Source organism: Electrona antarctica, assembly GCF_951216825.1.
Source record: "Electrona antarctica genome assembly, chromosome: 9".
In the NCBI taxonomy this organism is placed as follows: Eukaryota; Metazoa; Chordata; class Actinopteri; order Myctophiformes; family Myctophidae; genus Electrona; species Electrona antarctica.
In genome coordinates this window covers 33,065,422-33,088,867 of record NC_136790.1, presented here as the reverse complement: position 1 = coordinate 33,088,867, position 23,446 = coordinate 33,065,422, and the positions used below count along the sequence as shown (strand labels likewise).

The 23,446-nt window shown below is 43.3% G+C and overlaps 1 protein-coding gene and 1 long non-coding RNA gene across 2 annotated transcripts in view; both read right to left on the bottom strand.

The window, feature by feature from the left end:
- Window positions 1-3,917: 3,917 nt before the first annotated feature.
- LOC306929189 lies at window positions 3,918-6,107 on the bottom strand. The gene is made up of 2 exons (XR_013790758.1): window positions 5,957-6,107; window positions 3,918-5,646 (listed from the first exon to the last, which is right to left on the bottom strand). It is a non-coding gene; the product is annotated as an uncharacterized lncRNA (long non-coding RNA).
- A 139-nt stretch (window positions 6,108-6,246) lies between these two features.
- Window positions 6,247-23,446, bottom strand: part of osgn1 (oxidative stress induced growth inhibitor 1) — a 25,995-nt gene continuing 8,795 nt past the window's right edge. The window contains exons 2-9 of the mRNA XM_079511351.1: window positions 18,394-18,456; window positions 14,508-14,644; window positions 12,974-13,165; window positions 11,229-11,320; window positions 10,838-11,037; window positions 9,650-9,993; window positions 8,771-9,145; window positions 6,247-8,219 (exon numbers count right to left, since the gene is read on the bottom strand). Of these exons, the coding sequence (XP_079367477.1) occupies window positions 7,986-8,219; window positions 8,771-9,145; window positions 9,650-9,993; window positions 10,838-11,037; window positions 11,229-11,320; window positions 12,974-13,165; window positions 14,508-14,644; window positions 18,394-18,451 (1,632 nt within the window). The 5' untranslated portion in view covers window positions 18,452-18,456 and the 3' untranslated portion in view covers window positions 6,247-7,985. The remainder of the gene's footprint in view (window positions 8,220-8,770; window positions 9,146-9,649; window positions 9,994-10,837; window positions 11,038-11,228; window positions 11,321-12,973; window positions 13,166-14,507; window positions 14,645-18,393; window positions 18,457-23,446) is intronic.

Genomic DNA, 23,446 nt, shown 5'->3' with positions numbered 1-23,446 from the left:
ACATTTGAGCACTAGTAGTGCAGGACTCTTAATATGCTATAGTGTCGTAGTAAATCAGTGTCATACATATTCTGAAGAAAACATGGAGACTTGACATTCAGTAATTGGTTATTTGATCAAAATAAAAACATTATAATGGTGTGTAATGCCTTGGCACACGCACGCACGCACGCACGCACGCACGCACGCACGCACGCACGCACGCACGCACACACACACACACACACACACACACATGGTGGAAAAAGTACTCACATGTTCAAAATGTAGGCCTACATAAAGTACCAAAAGTGAACGTACTCTTTATGCAGAATGTCCCCATTTCACAGGTTTTCAAATGTATGAAATATGAAAAGGTATTTTGAAAATTCTATATTGGCTTTTTTCAAATGGCCAAAATGTAGGGCTGAAGTGGATAATGTAATAATAATCAAAATCTACCAAGTAAATAGTAACCTAACTAAAGGTTTCAAATAATTATAGTGGAGTGAAGTACAATATGTGAAGTAAAAGTACTGAAAGTACTGAAATTGGAAATACGTAAGGTAAAAAATACCTCAAAAAGTACAGTATGTGGGTAAACTTACTTAGTTACAGCAGGCCTCCTACTGGGATGGATGTGGCTGTGTGTTTCTCTGGTGTTGTGGGGGAAATAGCTTCACAGCAGGCCTCCTACTGGGATGGATGTGGCTGTGTGTGTCTCTGGTGTTGTGGGGGAAATAGCTTCACAGCAGGCCTCCTACTAGGATGGATGTGGCTGTGCGTGTGTCTCTGGTGTTGTGGGGGAAATAGCTTCACAGCAGGCCTTCTACTAGGATGGATGTGGCTGTGTGTCTCTGGTGTTGTGGGGGAAATAGCTTCACAGCAGGCCTCCTATACTGGGATGGATGTGGCTGTGTGTGTCTCTGGTGTTGTGGTGGAAATAGCTTCACAGCAGGCCTCCTACTGGGATGGATGTGGCTGTGTGTGTCTCTGGTGTTGTGGGGGAAATAGCTTCACAGCAGGCCTCCTACTGGGATGGATGTGGCTGTGTGTCTCTGGTGTTGTGGGGGAAATAGCTTCAAAGCAGGCCTCCTACTAGGATGGATGTGGCTGTGTGTCTCTGGTGTTGTGGGGGAAATAGCTTCACAGCAGGCCTCCTATACTGGGATGGATGTGGCTGTGTGTGTCTCTGGTGTTGTGGGGGAAATAGCTTCACAGGGAATACCAGACGACTCGCCCCTTTACCAACTCACCCCCACAAAAAGTGTTAATGTAGTTAACAGTTAATTTAGTATTTCCCTCCCTCCCTGAAATCTGAAATGATCTTGTATACAGATTTATTTGATTAGTCGATCTCTATACTCTGTAAAATCAAGGAAGAATAACATGAGACGTCTCTGTCTCATGTTATGTGACTGCTTAATTAAGGTAATTTAGGACCTTCTAGCAGTTAATTTCATTTTATTAAACACATTTCTTCCATATGTAGCCCATGTTTTGTAATGGCATCATGACGCTATTATGCCCATGGATATACAGAGTGAACTTAACAATTATAAATTAATATAATACCTTTTATATAATCACCAACATGAATTTATGTTTGTTACTTACAGCTAGGTAGAGTAGTGGGGCGAGATGGAAAAGGGGCGACCATACCTGTTACCCTTCACAGCAGGCCTCCTACTGAGATGGATGTGGCTGTGTGTGTCTCTCTAGTGTTGTGAAATAGCTTCACAGCAGGCCTCCTACTAACCCAGTTACATAAGCACCATTTAGCAGGAGGGAGTACCTCTCTACTGTAAGCCAAGTACAGAGACAACACTGACATCTAGTGGTGAACATGAGGAATAACAGCATTCATTAGGTTACAATAAAGCTGGTGTAACTGTAAGTGATATTTATTTGTAAAATAAGTTTTAAATTAACTGTAAATTCAATTGCTATAGTGTGTTTGTTCAGTAAAAGGTAATTTTCTTTGTGTGAACTGCTTCTTTAAGTATATTTTGCCAAAACTGTTTTAAGTCAAGTTGTATTTGTACAGTAATAGAATATTTCTACAATTTGTGGCATTGCTACCTGTACCTTTACCACCACTGCAAACTGGAGCCATAAGTTCGGCAGAAATGTTATTTCTGATAAGATAAACCATTTTGATTAATACAAATGAAACACACTTTTTGAAACTCATGTATCTTTATTATAAACAGCCCATGGTATATAAAATCAGGATTTAATTGGTACTGCATGGAGAAAATAGATTTGACTCTACATAACATAATCATGTTCATAAACAGTTGAATTGTCAGAGGTCAACATACAATCTTCACACTGTAAAGATTAAAGGTGATATTTACACAATGTAAAGATTAAAGGTGATGTCAAATACACAAACCACAAAACATGTTGCTGTTTATCATATCGTTGTCGTCGGGCAGAAACCTTGCATCTCCATTTTTCAACTTTTTATGTTCTATTTTGTAAATTAATGCCCTTCCTCGCAGTGGATTTCAACCTTGTTTCATATCAAGGTCCATTATTTATTCGGCATTCACAGACCAACATTTGATGAGATTTAGCCTCTCCAAAACGTTCTTGGAGGTATGGACCCCTCTTTTGAACTATATCGAGGAGAGCAGTTGATTCTGACCGCTTCATGATCTTTACCCTGACTGCTTCTATCTTGTAAGGACAGCCCACCCTCACTTGCACACACATACACAGGGGGCACAGGTCACACTGTTCCCCCATTTCACAAGCTTGTACCACTTGGAAAATATATTTTACTTTGTTGTTGTTTTTCCTTGTTTCATTGATTTAGTTTTTATATATTTTCAAAAGTGTCTTATGTGTGTATGATTACGTTAATACATTATGGATGTACACACTGTCTTTTATGTAAGTCTGTCTATGTTGTCCTTGTGTCTAGGTAAAACAAAAAACTCAAAATAAAAGATGAAAAGAAAAAGAATATAATTTGTTGTCGTTGGATAAGACTTTGAAGAAGAGAAGAGATAAAAGGCAAACGTTGATAAAAATAACAATTCTTCTACATTATTTTACTTTCTCTAATTGTGTATACTTGTACATTAAGATGTTTAACAATTGAGTGCATAGAATTAATCCAAAGTATCCTGTAAGTTGATCAAATGAAAAGTATTAACAAAAGCTTGTGACTAAATAATAACTGCATTGGATCCATTATTGGAACACAGGTTCCTTTTTTTAAGGCCCATTTCCTGAAAATCTAACGTTTTGGACATACAAGGTTTTTCCACTTGACATCAACGATATTGACGTCATGGCGTTGTGTGCATTGTTTCATGATTTCTTATTCTGGGCTTAGCTCGAGAGCCAAAAGAGAAATGTGATATCTCCCCGCGGGACCCAAACTAGTGAAAATAGCAGATCTACATGCTCACAAATTCTACTTCTTTCTTTTGCTTTCTTTTCCATTTAGTTCCATTTAGAATGGAATTATTTGGGAAAACGTTTGAATTAGTTTTTAACTTAAATGTTTGAGTTTTAGTGCATTTAAAAAATATATATATTGAAATAATAATAGCCTAATTAAAATCAAAATGTAGGAAACAAAAAACAGATGGGCATTTACTTTGTTGTGACAGTTGGTCCGCGGCTCACATAAGGGGTCCCGACCCACTGTTTGGGAACCACTACACTAGTTTTCCTTGTATGACTGACACACACGTGTTCTGCAACGCCACACTAAAGCTGCCATTTATTCTCTCAACAGCTACGACTGATTTCATGTTACTAAAACTTAATTCACACACTACGGCGACGCTTGCCCGCAAGAACTAATCACTTTTTTGTCAGCAAGCGACATGTCATTCTACAGAATTGGCTATATGTTAATGTTATGCTATAAATTAAGTTTATAGTTTAGTTATGCTTATTGCTCAATCTGCCCTTCAGTTTTCAGTCACAAGGCTGCCCCCTTGTGGCGAAACAGAGCAAGGTCGTCAGTGTCCCCATGTTCTTCATGGGGACACATGACTTATCACTGGTTAGCACAAATAAATTGTACTTACTTAGTTACTTACTTACTGGATGTTAATTACATGCTCTACCCAAAACAAAACATACAAAACTAAATAAAAAAGGTACTTTTGTGGTCTGTTAGAACCATATAACATGTCACCATGCTGCTGTGTGTATGAAGGCTAACAGTTATCATGTTCCATATTATTTTGACAAGTGTATTTTAAGGCACTGCTGCTATGAATTACATGAGGCAATTGTGAGGCAAGCATGCCTCACAATTACTGTAGTTCACTAAGGGCAGTGTGAAGTTCACCTTTAGCAGATGCATGGTTTTATCAGTGAATCTATCAGTTGGTCAGGTGTATACACATTACACAGCACACACTAATAATATAAAATAAACATATGTAAATTAAACATTAGCATGGTTACAACCAATAAAGCTGCACTGGAGATGCATGTGTGGGAAATTAATATACCATTTCTTGTATAAGTGTAGCCTACATGAAATCAAATTCTATATACTCATAAATACACAAAGGTATAAAAATCCAGTTTACTGCAGTCCATTTCTAAACAATTATCACTCTCTTTTCTTATCCTTTCATTTTTACTGTTGCTTTTTTTCTCCACAGATTTCAGGTTGAAGATTTCATTTATAAAAAATAAGTTAGTATTGTTTCAACTATTGTTTCTCAAATAGTTGCAATGTACACAAAGAACCTGCAACTAAAGGAGCTGTAATTTACATTTTTGGGGCTTTTTAAAATATTCAAGCTCTATATTCTGAGATGAATCATTGCTATAGAGTGTTTGTTCACGGGTCTCCCCGTCTCTCCATTTCTTTAATAAACAGATTTATGTCCCGCAGCCCGCAGGTGGGTCAACAATTTCATCCAATCAGGAAAGAGTAGCCAATTTATGACCTTCAATTTCATAGTATGTACAAACAAACATCAATTACGCTCCCTCCTTTAAAACCATTCAATGGCTGTGGGTTGCTGTCATTAACACGTACATAGTATAATGTATCTATCAATTAATTATTTACATATAATTCTGTTATTATGACGTATACATCGTGTCAAATGCCTGTTGATATGTGTCCAATCAGAATTTATATTCTGTGAGTGCACAATATGAATCTAGAATCAATATGAATCATTCTCAGTGCAATGGCAGTCGTTCAAGTATAAGGAATGGTTGACATGTCTTTTTTTTTTCTGTGCTTCCTTCCAACAATGAACCAGAACCACGTAAACCTTTTGCAGAAAGCTTTTACAGAAAATAGAAGCGTTGTTTTAGCTATTTTCAGCTGAAGCTTTCGCCACAATACAATAACAGAAAACATAAAAGACACACTAGCGTAGAGCCTTGAGGGACTCCGGTCAACCATATTTAGGGTTTCAGTGGTTAATTTAGAACTACTGTATAATAATTTATAGTTTGTCGTACGACAGCCTTGTCGTACAACAAACTTGTAGATCTGCAACAAGGATATATTTGTAGAATGATAATGATAATGATAATGCCCAAAACAGGGAGAAAGGTTGATGTGGTAAAACATTCATTTTCAGGTAGGTCCGTCATGTTGTTAAAAGTGGTCAAAAGTAACTAAGTACATTAATTCAAACTGTACTGTACTGTACTGCAGGGGTTCTCAACCCGTGGGTCGCGACCCCTCGGGGGGTCGCCAAATTATTTTAGGGGGTCCCCACAAATATTTCCAAAAAAAAAGAAAAACAAAGTTTTTCAAAAATATATATTTTCACGATTTTTCAAAAATAGCAGACCTACAAGCTCGTAGCGCGCCACTCGGTGGCGCGCTATGAGCTTGTAGATCTGCTATTTTTCAATAGCTAAAGACATTTAGCTATTGAAAGAGACATTGCCAAAGCATTTCCGGGGGTCCCCGGCCAAAAACGTTGAGAACCCCTGCTGTACTGTACTGTACTGTACTGTACTGTACTGTACTGTACCTCAAAAATTGTACTTGAGTATTTCCATTTTTCAATACTTCCACTAATGATGTTGATTTTCTTTTACTCCAGTAAAATCTTTTGAAAACTTTAGTTCCAAGTTACTTTGTAGATTTACATTATATTACAAAATATAGCCCACATTAAAGGGCCACTTCACCCCTTTTGCAACCAGATCTTATTTTAATGATGTTTGGGAGACAAGAAACACTTTCCTGGGGTTTTTATGTGGGTAATTTGTGTTTTTAGATATTTCAGTATTTCAAAGTGTCCATGGGCTCCATGATGTCATGGACACTGGGCTCACTTATTTCCTGGACTACATGTTGTCTCAGTAAGACAGCCCTCCCCCTATCCACAAGGAGGAGCAGTGGACCAAAGCATTATGGGAATTGTAGTCCAGGAAGGAAGTGAGCCCAGTGTCCATGACATCATGGAGCCCATGACCACTTTGAAATATTAAACTATCTAAAAACACATGTTACCCACGTAAGAACCCCAGGAAAGTGGTTATTGTCTCCCAAACATCATTAAAATAAGATCTGGTTGTAAAAGGGGTGAAGTTGCCCTTTAAGCACATAACATTAAGTGAAATGGGACATTCTGCATGAGTACTTTTACTTTTTGTATCTTAATTATTATCAATGCCAATACCTGTGCTTTTACTCAAGTGAAATTTTGAGCACCATATTTCTAATTGAGTGAAAGGTACTTCTTCCACCACTGTTATGTAGACCAGTGGTTCTCAACCTTTTCAGTGCCCCATGGGGGTCCCGACCCACAGGTTGAGAACCACTGATGTAGAGTGACACGTCATATGTAGAAAAACATCACAAAGATGTATATATATCGAGCTGCATTATGAAACACTACAAAAGAAAACATATTAAAACAAACAAATAAGAAATATTGAAAAACCAGTGATGGCAAGTGGCAACTGTATGACAGGTGGAAAAAATAAATCATCTTAACATTTACATTAGACTTAAAAAAATAAAAATATTAATAATAATAATAATAATAATAATCTCTTAAGGGCTTGTTATAAGTGCACGTTTAGCGCACATGGTGGGGAATGCAAACGAGCGCTGGTGAGTGTGACATGTGGTTTGGTTATATGTCCGTTTGGTCACGTTAGTGGGTCGAAGGCTGTGTTTGGATGAGGAACCAAAAGAGTGAGTCCTTGTGGCACTGGGGACTCAGTTTGTTGCTGCGCACGTGTTGTTAGTGCTGCGTCATGTCTCTCTCTCTCGCTCTCCCTCTCCCTCTCTGTGTCTTTCTCTCTCTGTCACTCATCTTTCCCCTCTCTTTTCTTGTACTATTGTACAATTTTCTTGTACCCATGTTTTTACTGTATGCTAATGTACTTTGATAATATGTGTTTTTCTCTGCGTCCTGAATAGATGTTTCCTATTAAGGAGATAGGTGTTTTGCTTGTCGTTTTCTTTCCTTTTTTATGAATGTATTCAAAAGGCCTTTCACAATGTGTTTCATTTGCTAATATGTTATTGTAAAGCACACTGAATTGCCTTGTTGAAATGTGCTATACAAATAAAGTCAAACCAGTAGGTGGGGCTAGAGTAGCGACAAAGAACACAATGCTTGCCCACAAACCCACACACACTGACAACTGTGCTGATGGTTGCCATGGGTCGCTATAGGATTTGCAATTTTCTATCTTTCCATCCACACTGTCTGTCTCTCTCTCTCTCTCACTCTCTCTCTCCATGCGACACAGAAGTCCTTGTCTGCCGAGTTGAATCGGACTGATATGAACTCCTCTATAGACTAACAGATGTCAATAAAGCAGAGCCTTGTTGCTTGACCAAGTGAATGGTGGAACCGATTCAAAAACCCGCTCCCGAGTTCAGTCGAGGAAGTGCTTTGTCATACATTCTGTACAATAGAGCCCAGTCATTCATTCCACTGCCTCTGTGTGGATTTGGTATCTAGATCCAACAAGCTAAGATCGGAACATCACGAGTAGTGTCTGTAGCCGAGAGCGGGGTCGGCATGCAGCTACGAGTCCGAGACGCAGACCTCCGTCTGTCTGTCAGCCTGTCCGTCTATCCCGCTCGCCCATCTGTTGTCCTCCTCTCGCAGCAGAGCGCCGCTCCCCTGCTCGCTCTCGCTCCGCCGCTTCTTGGCGAGGTCGCTGGCGATCGCCAGCGCTCCGCCTTTCAGGAACCGCACAAAGTTCTCCCCGACCAGCGGGCCCATGGCGTACAGGCCCGGCCCGTCCGCTGACACCACCTAAAAAAACAAACAAACTAGGAATTAACCCACGTAAAGCACCGGGTCCCGATGGGTTATGTACTGTATGTGCTTAAGGAGTGTAGGGAACAGCTCAGCCCTGTACTGATTGAGACACATGTTCCAGTTATCTGTAGATACGCACTATATTCCAAAAGCGTGGAAGACCTGGTTTATAGTTCCAGTGCCGAAAAATGTCTAATCCCAAAGTCCTTAATGACTATCGGCCAGTTGCCTTGACATCGGTGATAATCAAAAGCTTGGAGTGCGTTATTCTAACCTCCTTAGTCGAGCATGCGCGGAGGGTTTAACGGTAAGTCGCTTATTTTGATCGCTTGAATTCGTTTTTCTCATAATGTCTCATAACTCTTAAAATGTTGTCCCAAATGGGTTGCCGCGCATGCTCAGAAGCTGTTGGGTGCTCGGGCTGTCATTATGAAATTGTTCACCTGTACCACTTGTTCTTGGATATAATAACAAGGTAAAAAAACGACTCCTTTACTGGGTTAAGTGCTATCCATAAAAAACTAATAAAAAAGTTTAAATTGTACCTCGTAGGTCCAGGGGTCCACCTCCACGGGGTTGCGGCGGCACGTGATTGGCTCGCCGGGGTCCGAGCCCAGCGGCCTGCCGTGGTCCGGCAGGAAGGCCAGGTCCGGGCGCGAGCCGATGAGCACCAGCGCCTTGGACACCTGCACCACGCTGCGGGCCCGCGTCTCCAGGGACTCCAGCACGCACTTGTGATCGGGCCGGAAGGCTACCACACGGTGCCGCGGGAAGCTGAGGTAGCCGGCGTATGAGGACCCAGAGGAGGAGGAGGAGGAGGAGGAGGAAGGGGCGGAGTTGTTGTCGTTGATGTTGTGCGCGTGGCTCTCTGGCTGGAGGGGCAGGGTCTGGTGCTGCTGCTGGGTCATCATCTGGTGGACCTGTTGAGGCAGAGGTGTTCATATGGGCTCGGTTTAGTGGTGGAAAGTAAATATAGTCCGGCAGCCGAGGTGGACGGGTCGGAAATTTGGTATATAGTATTTTTTATTGGCCTAAAATATTGTCTATATACATACATTCATGAATCCACTTGCTGACCGGCTAAAAAGTATTGGGCAATTCTTTTTATAGGGGTTTCTTGTGACCCTACCATTAACATCCTATGACAGGCAAAAATGTCAAAAATGTCAAACTTTCCTTTTGCTTTAAGTAGCATGTGACATGTCAAACTAGGGGGTTTTCATGATTCTGAATCCATTCCAAGCATTAGTTTTGCACAAAATACATTCCTTGGGCTAAAAACAGCCATAGACTTCATGACAAATGTGATGAGGTCAGCACATTTTGGGCACATTTGGGCAAGTGGCTATGGTTGCCTTTGACTAGACTAGATGAGAGGTTTCTCCCCGAGGCCAGCAGCGACAGCGTAACACAGCGTGTCTCACCTTGTGGTACTCGGGGTAGAGCAGCTTGGGCAGCTGGTTGAAGATGAGGGCGGGGTCGGCGACCGAGCGCCGGAAGGCGTGGTAGACTGGCGTGGTCAGGTGGCGGGTGGCCAGGACGGCGTCGGCCGCGGTAAGCCCCGCCCCCACCACCAGCACTGGCTCGGAGGAGCCGTGAAGCTGCCCGCCTGAGATAGCCGCTTCCAGCTCCCAGAAGGAGTGGCACACGTAGGGCAGAGACTCGCCCTCCACGCCCAGGCGGGCGGGCACGTCGTGGGTGCCCGTAGCCAGCACCACGTTGTGGGCGAACACCGTGAAAGGCACCGCCCCCTCCTCGCTGCCTTGCTCTGATTGGAGGAGAGAGAAGAGAGGGGAAGATTAAGATCATCGCTTTTCAACGTGGGGGTCTGGGGACCCAGGGGAACCAGATGTTCCAGCGGGTCCCCAGCAAAAGTAATTAATACAACATCACTTGTCATTCTTTTTAAGTTTTAACCTTTTATACGCTGGCTACTAAAAATATTTTTTTATTTTTCTAAAATCTTGAACTTTGAGAATTTGTTTACTGAAATCTTTGCTTCTGGGGGTCCCTGGAACAACATATTTTCAGATGGGGATGGGGGTCCTTGACATGAAAAAGTTTGATAACCGCTGGATTAGATAGGATTTGAAATAGGCTGCCCATTTGATTTGTATATGGACACTTGTTTTACATCCAAACTTATGAAATATCAGCTTTTGGTGGAACGTATTATGGCCTTGGGATATAATAATTGTCAACTTATTGTCCTTGTATTTGGAAGTCTGGGCCATGTCCATAAACTTGTGCTCAGGGGTCTGCAATTGGGTGGATTGCAAAATACAAATGCAAAAAAGTTGGCTAAATACTGTTCTGTCTCAGCTACTATGGGCAGTCTGTCTGGAGAAGGCATTGTTTCATTTATCCCTAAGTGGCTTAAAAAAAAACAAAAAAACATCCTGTCTGTCTAGTAGTGTCAAGTAATAGTATGTCATCAATGTGCTATCTTTTTTTCCTCTGTGTGTTAAGCATGTGCAGCAGTTATATCTGGTTGGACCATATAATGTAACCTAATTCTGATCATTGTTTGGGTCTATTGTATTGCGCCTCTTGTGCAGATCCAAATAAAATAATTAAAATGTGTGTGAGTGTGTGTGTGTGTGATCCTTTACCTCCCAGTGCCTCTCCCTCTCTGCGCTGCAGTCCCGTCACCCTCCAGCAGGGCGGCGATCCTTCCGGACCGCCTGGCTGCCTGGTGACAGAGGTGACGGTGGTTCCACAAGCAAAGCTCTGCCCCAGGGACATCTGGGAAACGTAGTGCTGGTAGTATGAAGCAATCTCTGCCGGGGTGGCGCGGTCATTACGCACGTTCCTGGAGGGAGATTAATTTCTTTTTACTTTTGTTCATGTAACAAAGTCGGTGAGGGTGCACGTGAAATCGATTTAATACCAACATTATCGCTATGCAAATAGCAGAGGGCGCCTACAAAAATGAGACGGACATGTGTGTGCAGTGTGTGTGTGTGTGTGTGTGTGTGTGTGTGTGTGTGTGTGTGTGTATACCTGCGTTTCTCTCTCATCCACTCTTTCAGTTTCAGTCCAGGTAGCTCCATCCAGTTGGCCAAGCTCAGAGTTAACATGGAACCCTCCATAGCCTAAACACACACACACACACACACACACACACACACACACACACACACACACACACACACACACACACACACACACACACACACACACACACACACACACACACACACACACACACACACACACACACACACACACACACACACACACACACACACACACACACGACACCGTTAGAAATAGGAAGAAATCCTTCCCTGTATGTTGGTTGTGGGCAGCCACTAGGGGGCGGTGAGCATCACTCACACCCAGTACAACGCACATACGTTTCTGAAAGAGTTGTCTAAAACAGTTTTCTGAAAAGTGTATGTATCAGTGGTGCTCAAACGTTTTCATATCAAGGTTGCGGATCCTCATTCTCAAAATATTCAGTTTCAGGGCACTCCAGAAGCAAAGATTTGAGTTAAAAATACATTATATACAAAGGAGGAGGAGGAGGAAGCTCATAGCACGGCAATAGCCAAAGCAAAGCAAAGTTCTTTGTTTACCCAGGGAAGTGGACTAAGCTCGAGATGCTTGTTTACAGCCAGACCCTGCTCATAGAACATTTCATGGTAGGGGTTCAATGCCTTGCTCAAGGGCACTTCAGCGGTGGTAATTTTAACGTGCCGGTCCGGGGATTCGAACTGGCGACCTTCCGGTTTCAAGACCGCTCCGCAAACCGTTCGGCCACCGCTGCCTAATATAAGTATAAAATAATGGTCGGAGTGGTTAAAACAGCTAAAATCTAAAATGACGCAGACGCTTTCCAGCTTTTACTGGGTTAATCAGACTGGATGGCATTGGGAAGGACAGACTGGATGGCATTGGAAAGGACAGACTGGATGGCATTGGGAAGGACAGACTGGATGGCATTGGGAAGGACAGACTGGATGGCATTGGGAAGGACAGACTGGATGGCATTGGGAAGGACAGACTGGATGGCATTGGGAAGGACAGACTGGATGGCATTGGGAAGGACAGACTGGATGGCATTGGGAAGGACAGACTGGATGGCATTGGGAAGGACAGACTGGGGTAATCAGACTGGATGGTATTGGGAAGGACAGACTCGCCTGGCGTAGCCAGACCAATCTGCCTTTGCAATGCAAATCCACGCAGTCATATTGTCTGGCCAGAAAATAAGGACAGACTGTCCTGTCCATGAACCTAATATTGTTTTTGTTTTTTTGTAGAAGTTGAATATTTACATATTTGAGATAAACATTTAATCTAAAAACAAAGGTGTCCAGTCAGACTTCATGGACTGTTGTGGCCCAACTGGGGCTATGACTTATGTATGAGTGCGTGCACGCACACATGCGCAGACGTCACTTTACATTTCCGTCTTTTGATTGTTGTGTGTTAAAAATACTTTAGTTAAGATTTAAAAAAAAAACACACAAACACACAACCAAGGCATGCAATCAATGACTTCAACTGTCATTGTCGTCACAAATTATCTTATTTTGTTTTGTCATTGTCCCGATGTGTATTTTGTGTTGTCTCTGTAGTAGACATGGCTGCATCACTGTAGTCTCCACATAAAAAAATACGGTACATAGTTTGATATATCTTCCCCCTTGCCCCCCCCCCCCCTATTTTACCCACTGTTTTACACCTGTGATGGGACAATAAAGTTGATTCCATTTAAAGTGGTGAATAAGTGCACCTACATGCCAGGCTCCACCAGGGGGACCCTTCCCCAGCACCAGGTGTGGGACGGCCCGCTCCGGCTCGTAGCGCCACTGCAGCGTGGAGGCGTGGTCACTCCCAAAGTCGCTGTCGGGGAGCAGCAGCGAATCGAAAAGCACCGCCACGGGATTGGACGAGCGGCCCTCCAATCCCTCGCACAGGTACTCCAGATCCTAACGAGACAGATGGAAAAGGGAGACGGTCAGGAGTGCCATTGTAGATGCATTAGGCTATTCTCCACCTCTTTGTTTCAGCAAGAGAATGTCCGTTTCAGATGCGTTCTCATTTCGTCTCTGTTCAGGATTCAAGTTCAAATGCATCAAACGCAGCAGATCTACAAGCTCTACAAGCGGATCTGCTACTTTTGATGTGTTGTGTGATCAAGAAGATCATCATATTACGTTAATTGTATGGAAAAACAGAAAAAGTTAATGCTGGTTCATTGAAAACGTATTACAGAGGCTTTAAAGTGTGGAAGGCGTCCATGTTACAGTAAATTGTGCATTTACAGTATATAGCGCCTTTATCCAAGGCGCTTTATATAGACTGTGAGAGATTACATTCACCCATTCACACACACAGTGCATGTGTGAGTGAGGCAGTGAGCTATACCTGCTCCAACAGGGACAGGTGTGAGTGAGGCAGTGAGCTATACCTGCTCCAACAGGGACAGGTGTGAGTGAGGCAGTGAGCTATACCTGCTCCAACAGGGACAGGTGTGAGTGAGGCAGTGAGCTATACCTGCTCCAACAGGGACAGGTGTGAGTGAGGCAGTGAGCTATACCTGCTCCAACAGGGACAGGTGTGAGTGAGACAGTGAGCTATACCTGCTCCAACAGGGACAGGTGTGAGTGAGACAGTGAGCTATACCTGCTCCAACAGGGACAGGTGTGAGTGAGACAGTGAGCTATACCTGCTCCAACAGGGTCAGGTGTGAGTGAGGCAGTGAGCTGTACCTGCTCCAACAGGGACAGGTGTGAGTGAGACAGTGAGCTATACCTGCTCCAACAGGGACAGGTGTGAGTGAGACAGTGAGCTATACCTGCTCCAACAGGGACAGGTGTGAGTGAGGCAGTGAGCTATACCTGCTCCAACAGGGACAGGTGTGAGTGAGACAGTGAGCTGTACCTGCTCCAACAGGGACAGGTGTGAGTGAGGCAGTGAGCTGTACCTGCTCCAACAGGGACAGGTGTGAGTGAGGCAGTGAGCTGTACCTGCTCCAACAGGGACAGGTGTGAGTGAGGCAGTGAGCTATACCTGCTCCAACAGGGACAGGTGTGAGTGAGGCAGTGAGCTATACCTGCTCCAACAGGGACAGGTGTGAGTGAGACAGTGAGCTGTACCTGCTCCAACAGGGACAGGTGTGAGTGAGGCAGTGAGCTATACCTGCTCCAACAGGGACAGGTGTGAGCGAGGCAGTGAGCTATACCTGCTCCAACAGGGACAGGTGTGAGTGAGGCAGTGAGCTATACCTGCTCCAACAGGGACAGGTGTGAGTGAGGCAGTGAGCTATACCTGCTCCAACAGGGACAGGTGTGGCTGCTCTCCCAGCTTGCTGTTGAGCAGGATGTTGGGGTGGGAGGAGTCAGGACACAGGTAGGGGGTGTGGCCAGACAGCAGGTACGACAAGCAGATACCCGACGGGCCGTTACCTGGACACACACACACACACGCACGCACACGCACACGCACGCGCACGCACACGCACACGCACACACACACAAACACACACACACACAGAATGGGTTAGAAGAAGAGAACAGAATACAGAATACAGAACCATTCTATGAGTGGAGGAGTGATTGGCATATCATGTACAGAGCACTCGCACAGAGCGTTTATTGATGCCAGCAATGTTCAAACCTATCAATATTGTGACATTTCGATACAGTTCGATACAAATATAATAATATGTAGTTGCTCTTGGGAAGAAACCTCTTATTTCCATATTCTAACATTTTGGTAAATGAACGCCCCAGTTGATCATACTACAGGCGTCACACAAAAGCATCAAAAGTAGCAGATCTACAAGCTCAAAACGTGGCACGAAGCGACGCGTTTTGAGCTTGTAGATCTGCTGCTTTTTAAATTAGAATCCTGAAAAGTAACAGTTTTGGACATAATATTATGAGGTTTCCACCCGACAGTGACGTGCAGGTCTTGCACGTCTCTTTACCATAGAATTGCATGACAGAAAGGTCCTGGCATAGCTCGGAAAATAAAAAAATAAAGTTTTCTGTGGCCACACCCCAAGGACTAGAATGGAGACGGAACAAAGTGTTCCATTCCGTGGCAGATCAGACCAGAGGTAAGCTGTTCTCATGTGGGCTGAGCTGAGCTGAGCTGATCGTGCTGCTGTGGAACATTTCTATTGTTCAGAGTCCATTTTAACAAGCTCTTTGTTACGACATCAGCTCACTGGGCCAATAAACACCCAGGGTGACCAATGACCATGTGGCATGGAGCAAAGGCAGCTTTTCGGCCGTTCCCCGTAACAAGGAGGAAAGACAGAAGAAAAGCATAATGCATAGTGCAATACGAATTATGATGAAACATCCTACTAGAAAAGCATGATGCATAGTGCAATATGAATTATGATGAAACATAGAAAAGCATGATGCATAGTGCAATATGAATTATGATGAAACATCCTACTAGAAAAGCATGATGCATAGTGCAATATGAATTATGATGAAACATAGAAAAGCACGATGCATAGTGCAATATGAATTATGATGAAACATAGAAAAGCATGATGCATAGTGCAATATGAATTATGATGAAACATAGAAAAGCATGATGCATAGTGCAATATGAATTATGATGAAACATCCTACTAGAAAAGCATGATGCATAGTGCAATATGAATTATGATGAAACATAGAAAAGCATGATGCATAGTGCAATATGAATTATGATGAAACATAAACGTAAAACGTAAAATCTGAATCCCCCCCCACCGCCCCCCCCTTTTCCCCTCACTGTATATGTTTATTTTCCCTTTTTACCTCCATTATGATGAATTCCTCTTCTGTTCTTTGTCTATATAGAAGTGTCTATTTGTACGTCTCTAAATGTTTTGATGAATTGAACATGGTGGACCCTGTTGGAAACCAGTGTAATGCTTAATTGGGTCATCCACTCACAGTTAACAGCCTTTGTATTGAGTTTGTGCTCGAAATGTACTGTAATTCTGCAAACTGTTAATAAATATTTCAATCAATCAATCAATCAATAGCTAGAGCTATGGAACAGAGCCAGGTGTAGGCCAGAGTAATCTAATACGAGAGTGGCGACACTAGCGTCGACTCCCATTGTAACAATGGAATGCGGAAGTGCTCATTCTATCTCAATGGGATAGTTCCAGCCATAGGAGCAATGTTTGGAACTATAGCCCATATGCGCCCGCTTTGCGGCGAGATCATAGCGTGTCGCTACTCTCCTACTCTACACTCTGGTGTAGGCTAACTAGGCTTCAATCTTACCGTAATACAATGTGTTATTGATGAATTGAACATGGTGGACCCTATTGTAAACAAGTGTAATGCTTAATTGGGTCGTCCACTCACAGTTAACAGCCTTTGTATTGAGTTTGTGCTTGAAATGTACTGTAATTCTGCAAACTGTTAATAAATATTTCAATCAATCAATCAATCAATCAAAGAAAAGCATGATGCATAGTGCAATACGAATTATGATGAAAAATTCTACTAGAAAAGCATGATGCATAGTGCAAATGTTTTTGGCTGGGGACCCCTGGAAATGCTTTGGCCATATCTCGCCAAAGTCCTTTATAGCAAAAGGCCGATGCACACCTCAAAAGGCTGGTGACAGGTGCGTAGGGCAATAGAGCATATAATGAAAAGGATATCTTTGAAAGACAAAGAAGAGGTTCCACACACTGTCAGACACTTGCCAAAAAAATGTTGCTCTTTATTAGGTTGACATTATGGTCGCTAAGACCTCCATCAGGACAGACAATCAGACAATGTCTGTCCTGATGAAGGTCTAAGCGACTGAAACGTCGACCTAATAAAAAGCAAAACATTTTTGGCAAGTGTCTGACAGGTCAAAATGTTTGACCACCAATGCAAGTTTTTTCAGAAAACTGTTGCAGAATTGGCCTCAGGTTTTAACTCCCAGATTGTAGAAATAAATCAAAGGGACAATTACTGGCCGTAACTCTAAGAGCGTATATAAATTAAACCGATAAGGGTCTCTTAAGGGGTCCATTCGGTTCCATTTGTACGCTCTTAAGAGTTAAATTGCTAGTGTGATTTAGTTCCTTTTCTCACAGTTTCGAGATGCCAAACTCATGGGAGTCACTGAGCTGATAAGGAACTGTTTTGAGTTGAGTTCAGTCCAGTTCAAGGACGTGGAAAAATACCACAGCTGCACTTTATACAGTAAGAATCACAAGACATGTCATGATGATGACACAGGATGTCAGGGGTCACGTGTCAGTGTGACCGACCGGAAGGTCACCGGTTCACAATCACATCCCTACACTCGTCAGGGATATACAGTATATCTATTTTTACAGGCGACTGATTTTTTAACCTCCGTCGAGCAAACTGCTTGACAGTAGCTGCTTAGTGGTTGGCAGCAGACTGTGGTTGTACTGGCCAGCTACCCCTCAGTTATTATTGTTTTAGTTATAGTTATTGAATTGAAAATGTAATTGAATTGAATATTACCCATATTATTGGACTTCCCACACCCGTCTAGCAGAGTGTGCGGAAGTGCCGTTTATGCCTGTGCTTTGTGGCCGTGATAAGACTTCTGCGTTTTCAACACAGCTTTTGCAGTTTCCCTTTCTGTGATGCGATGGAGCGATTGCGGTGAGCGGAAAAAAACATGGTCAGTGGCCAAAGACACCTCACTGTCTGCCTTCGTTCAAAATGAACGCTGTGTGTGTGTGTGTGTGTGTGTGTGTGTGTGTGTGTGTGTGTGTGTGTGTGTGTGTGTGTGTCTCACTTGGACACACAATATTCACGGAGAAACAACAACACAGACACATGGGGTTCTAGTGAACAATAATGTCATCAAACGCTTAGCACTTTCAATATCAAATGACACTCAGTGATCATCTTGTATCATATCTTCAACCTCATGCCATCTGGACAAAGATACAGATCCTTGAAGTGGAAAAAGGTCTGATTTAGTAGGACTTTTGTCCCTCGATTAGCCATCGCAGCATTGAACAAACTGCCCCGCCGATAATTTTAAGATTATGTGTTGGTTTTTGTTGTTGTCTTTTGAACAGACTGTGAAGACGAATATCCTTCGGGACAATAAAGATTATTATTATTATCTCCCAGTGACCAACAGTGTGTGTGCGTGTGTGCGCGTGTGTGTGTGTGAGTGCGTGTGTGTGTGTGCATGTGTGTATTTATCTTACCAATTATCACCACTGGCAGGATGTCTCTGGGGGAGATGTCTTTATCATGAAGATCCATTATGACTGAAGAGAGACAGAGAGAGAGATTTTATTCAATTGTTTCACACCTGTTCCTACCACTCACTCACGCACGCACACACACGCGCACAGCCGCACACACACACACACACACACACACACACACACACACACACACACACACACACACACACACACACACACACACACACACACACACGTTTCAGTAACAACTGTAATATAATACCACTCTACGTGTACATGTGGCAGAGTTAACAATTGACCAGTCCAGACTGGTCCCACAAGGGGTCAGCTAGTACATTTCCATTCACATTCGCGCACACACACACACACACACACACACACACACACACACACACACACACACACACACACACACACACACACACACACACACACACACACACACACACACACACACACACACACACACACACACACACACACAGAAGTACAGGAATACCTTGTACAAAGGACATAAACACTGCCAGTGCAGTTTGACAATAGGAGAGCAGCCAGTTACAACGTGCATGGACGGCAAAGCATCGTTACATACAGTAGAAACATGATCTCAGGCAAACACACACGCACGCACATACTCACGCACGGACACGCTTACGTAGTAATATGCACGCACGCACGCAGTGCCACGCACGCACGCAGACAGAGAGAGAGAGGCAGACAGACAGAGAGAGGCAGACAGACAGAGAGAGAGGCAGACATAGAGAGAGAGGCAGACAGAGAGAGAGAGAGGCAGACAGACAGAGAGAGAGAGGCAGACAGACAGAGAGAGAGGCAGACATAGAGAGAGAGGCAGACAGAGAGAGAGAGAGGCAGACAGAGAGAGAGAGGCAGACAGACAGAGAGAGGCAGACAGACAGAGAGAGAGGCAGACAGAGAGAGAGGCAGACAGAGAGAGAGAGGCAGACAGAGAGAGAGAGGCAGACAGAGAGAGAGAGGCAGACAGACAGAGAGAGAGGCAGACAGAGAGAGAGAGGCAGACAGACAGAGAGAGAGGCAGACAGAGAGAGAGAGAGGCAGACAGACAGAGAGAGAGAGGCAGACAGACAGAGAGAGAGGCAGACAAAGAGAGAGAGGCAGACAGACAGAGAGAGAGGCAGACAGACAGATGGAGAGAAAGAGGCACGTGATGTTGCTTTGAAACAACCGTCGTCATCTGCCGTGGCAACGGTCCAAACAATGGCGTGGTCGCATCGCCCATGGCAACCCCACACACACACACACACACACACACACACACACACACACACACACACACACACACACACACACACACACACACACACACACACACACACACACACACACACACACACACACGGCTAGCTGCTCCGCTGTGATAACAACCCAGGCCTCAGTGCTTCGGTAGTGGTCATGACAAGGTCATCCAAGGACACACTGACCCTCATGACATGGCCACCAGGCCTTGTACTGTACATCTACACCAGGGGTTCTCAACCCGTGGGTCGCGACCCCTCGGGGGGTCGCCAAATTATTTTAGGGGGTCCCCAAATTATTTTCAAAACAAAAAACAAAAAAAAAACCTTTTTTAACAATTTTATTTTCACGATTTTTCTAAAATAGCAGACCTACAAGCTCGTAGCGCGCCACTCGGTGGCGCGCTATGAGCTTGTAGATCTGCTATTTTTCAATAGCTAAATTATAACAATGCTTAAAACACCAAAAGGGGTTCCCGCCCAAAATGGTTTAAGGTTATTGTAGCAGTCAATTTATATTGGGGGTCGGGAGGGGGCGGGGCGGGGGTCCCGAGACGTTGCCAAAGCATTTTCGGGGGTCCCCGGCCAAAAAGGTTGAGAACCCCTGATCTACACAACGTCTAACTGATCCACTAGAGCTAAATAAACCTCACGTTTTTTGGAGTATTTGTGTATGAAATTTGAGAGAAAATATATTGATATATTATATGTTTTGTACATGATCAGAGTTAAAAATGTTGAAATTAAAATTAAAATCTGGATTTGTTTGTCTTACTTTGTGTAAATATTTACATGCAGTTAGTGTGTGTGTGTGTGTGTGTGTCTGTGTGTGTGTGTGTGTGTGTGTGTGTGTGTGTGTGTGTGTGTGTGTGTGTGTGTGTGTGTGTGTGTGTGTGTGTGTGTGTGTGCGTATATATTTGAGATGTATAGTATTTTTGCATATATTTGTGTGAGTGGTGTTTTTGTACATGCCTCTGTATGTAGTAGTGTGATTATGTACACTAGAGCAGTGCCCATTGGGCCCTGTCCTACTTTTGTGCTGGTTCTGGACAACCGGCTATCCGACAGACTCGACACCAGGCACTGGACTGCCTGTGGTGGTGTGGAACACGTGTGTCAAATTTCAAGTTGGTGGGGTACTCGAGTTATGTGGATTAAAGACGTACACGTACACACGTACATACTGTACACACAGAGACGTGGTGCATTTATAGATAGATGTGTTTGTGTATTCAAGTGTACTAATGGTTGCCTTGACAACCAGACTTCTCGTGGATCTCAGCCTCATTATCTCGTGACTGCCGAGAAACGCTGTGCCCTTGAGCAAGGCACTCTGAACTCCTGATTTTGTAGTTTTCATTTGCAGGTTAAGAACAACAGTTTAAAAAAACAAAATGTATGAAATTAAGTTGCAGTATATGTGTGCATGGCCAAAACATGTAACATACATTTCATCTATATCTCATTCTGTGCATGTGTTTTCTTCTCTTCAAATATATATTTTAGATATTGTAAACCATTGTATCAGGAACATTTATAGATTATATTTTAATTTAATTTTTTACAAGTAATTTATTCCATTAAAGGACGACTTCAGCCATTTTCAATGTATCTTCATATAATTGGTCCTAATGCTCATTATAATATGGTAGAATGTTTGTCTCATCACTCAGAGCAGTGGTTCCCAAACTGTCAATGTCAAGGACCCCCAAATTGACACTAATTAGCCCGCAGGCCCCCATTTGAAAATAATATGCCAGGGACCCCCATAAGAGATTTTTTTACAGCCTCTAGCAGTGATTCTCAACCCGTTTAATTTCAAGGACCCCCAGTTTGACATGCATTAGTCTACGGACCCCCATTTTATGGCATTTCTATCTCTGGGACCCCCAATTTATATTGTAAAATCAATGTTAATTTTAACGGGTCCATTTGGTTCCATTTGTACACTCTCAGAGTTACAGACCCATAAGGGTCCATTTGGTTCCAAACTATCATTTGGAACCAGCTGGGGGACCCCCTGGAACTCCCTCAAGGACCCGTGGGGTCCCACTTTGGGAACCACTGTCTCAGAGGAGTGCTCTGGACATATCAGAAACCCGTCTACCAGTGACATCATCATTGATGGGGAATCCAAGCTAACCCTGGAAAGTTAGCATGCTACAATGGAAGCCATTGTTCTCATGTTAACATAAATAAAACATGTAAATCTGTCAAACGATGATGTCACTGGTAGAGGGTTTCTGAAGTGTCCACAGACAGAGTAGAAAAAAGGTACCATTTTATAATGAGCATTAGTGAGGAACAATTATATGAAGATAAGATACAAATGCTATTGTTAAATAACAGACACAACAGACAAGGTAGACACATTCAACCAGTGTGTGTGTGTGTGTGTGTGCGTGTGTGTGTGTGTGTGTGTGTGTGTGTGTGTGTGTGTGTGTGTGTGTGTGTGTGTGTATGTGTCTAAGTGCGTGTGTGTGTGCGTGCACGCGTGTGTGAAAATAGAGTAGGCCAGCAGGGTAGAGATGCATTAGTGTTACACTTCAAGGCCCACCGCCAGTAACCATGAACGCACAATGGAATAGTGTGTGTGTGTGTGTGTGTGTGTGTGTGTGTGTGTGTGTGTGTGTGTGTGTGTGTGTGTGTGTGTGTGTGTGTGTGACGTGCACGCACGCAGTGTAGGTCAGCATGTCTGGGCACACTGCCAACAAAATGCTGCTGTTATGTAATCAACTCTCTCTCTCCCCTCCCTTGCCCCCTCCACTGAACTCATTCACTCTCTCTCTCTTTCCCCCCTCTCCCTCTGAGTGAGTGAGTGAGTCATCCATTCTTCCTGTAACTCTCTCATTATCATTCCTTTTCTCTCCATCCTTTTTTTCTTTCCCTCTTTTATCATTCTTTCCCCTCTAGTATTTACCCTCCCCTCTCTTTCAATCTACATCTCCCTTAATTTTATGTTTGTCTAATTCTAATCGCTCCTCTTCTCTCTCACTCGCTCTCTCTCTCACTTCAAAATCAGAATCAGCTTAACTGGCACTGTGTCACATCACAGATATACAAAGTAAAAGAGTGAGTGAAATTCATCTTTGTGCATTGTTCCCATCGTATCGTTTTTCCATAAAATAAAGGGAAGAAGAAGGGGGGGTCAAGGGGGAAATGAGATAAAAGATCTACATATTTACACATAAACCTGAGATAAGGTGAAGGTGTGTGAGCGTAGCAGCAGTTGGACACTGCATTATAGGCTATACTTACTGTATAGACACTAGTTAAGGTGCTATAGAATAATAAAATGAACACACAAAAACACAAAGTCAGTGCATTGTAACGTGCAAAATGTCAGTGCGTGTCAACCACATAATTTACATTTCCCTCATTGTCTCTCACAGCACTAGTGTTTAATACACTTTGACTGAGGCACAGATTGAATGCAGCTATTGATTATTTTTGATTATTTTCCAAAGATAATTTCTTAAATAATCAAATAATCATATAAAAACCAGGTCCAGGGCCCAGAATGTGTCGCAGCCCTTACGTATGGTCAACAACACTGCCCTATGAAATGACATGATGCTTATCGGGGGCGAAACCCTGCTGTCTGAAATGACATGATGAGAGATGCTTATCGGGGGCGAAGCCCTGTTGTCTGTCACGACACTGATGTTTATCCAAGGCACCACTGTGGAGTCAGACCTAGAGTAGGTACAGTGGTGAAAAAAGTAAGTAAAAGTTTTTTTTTTAGGGACCCCTCCTATGCCCAGCTTTGTGTGTTT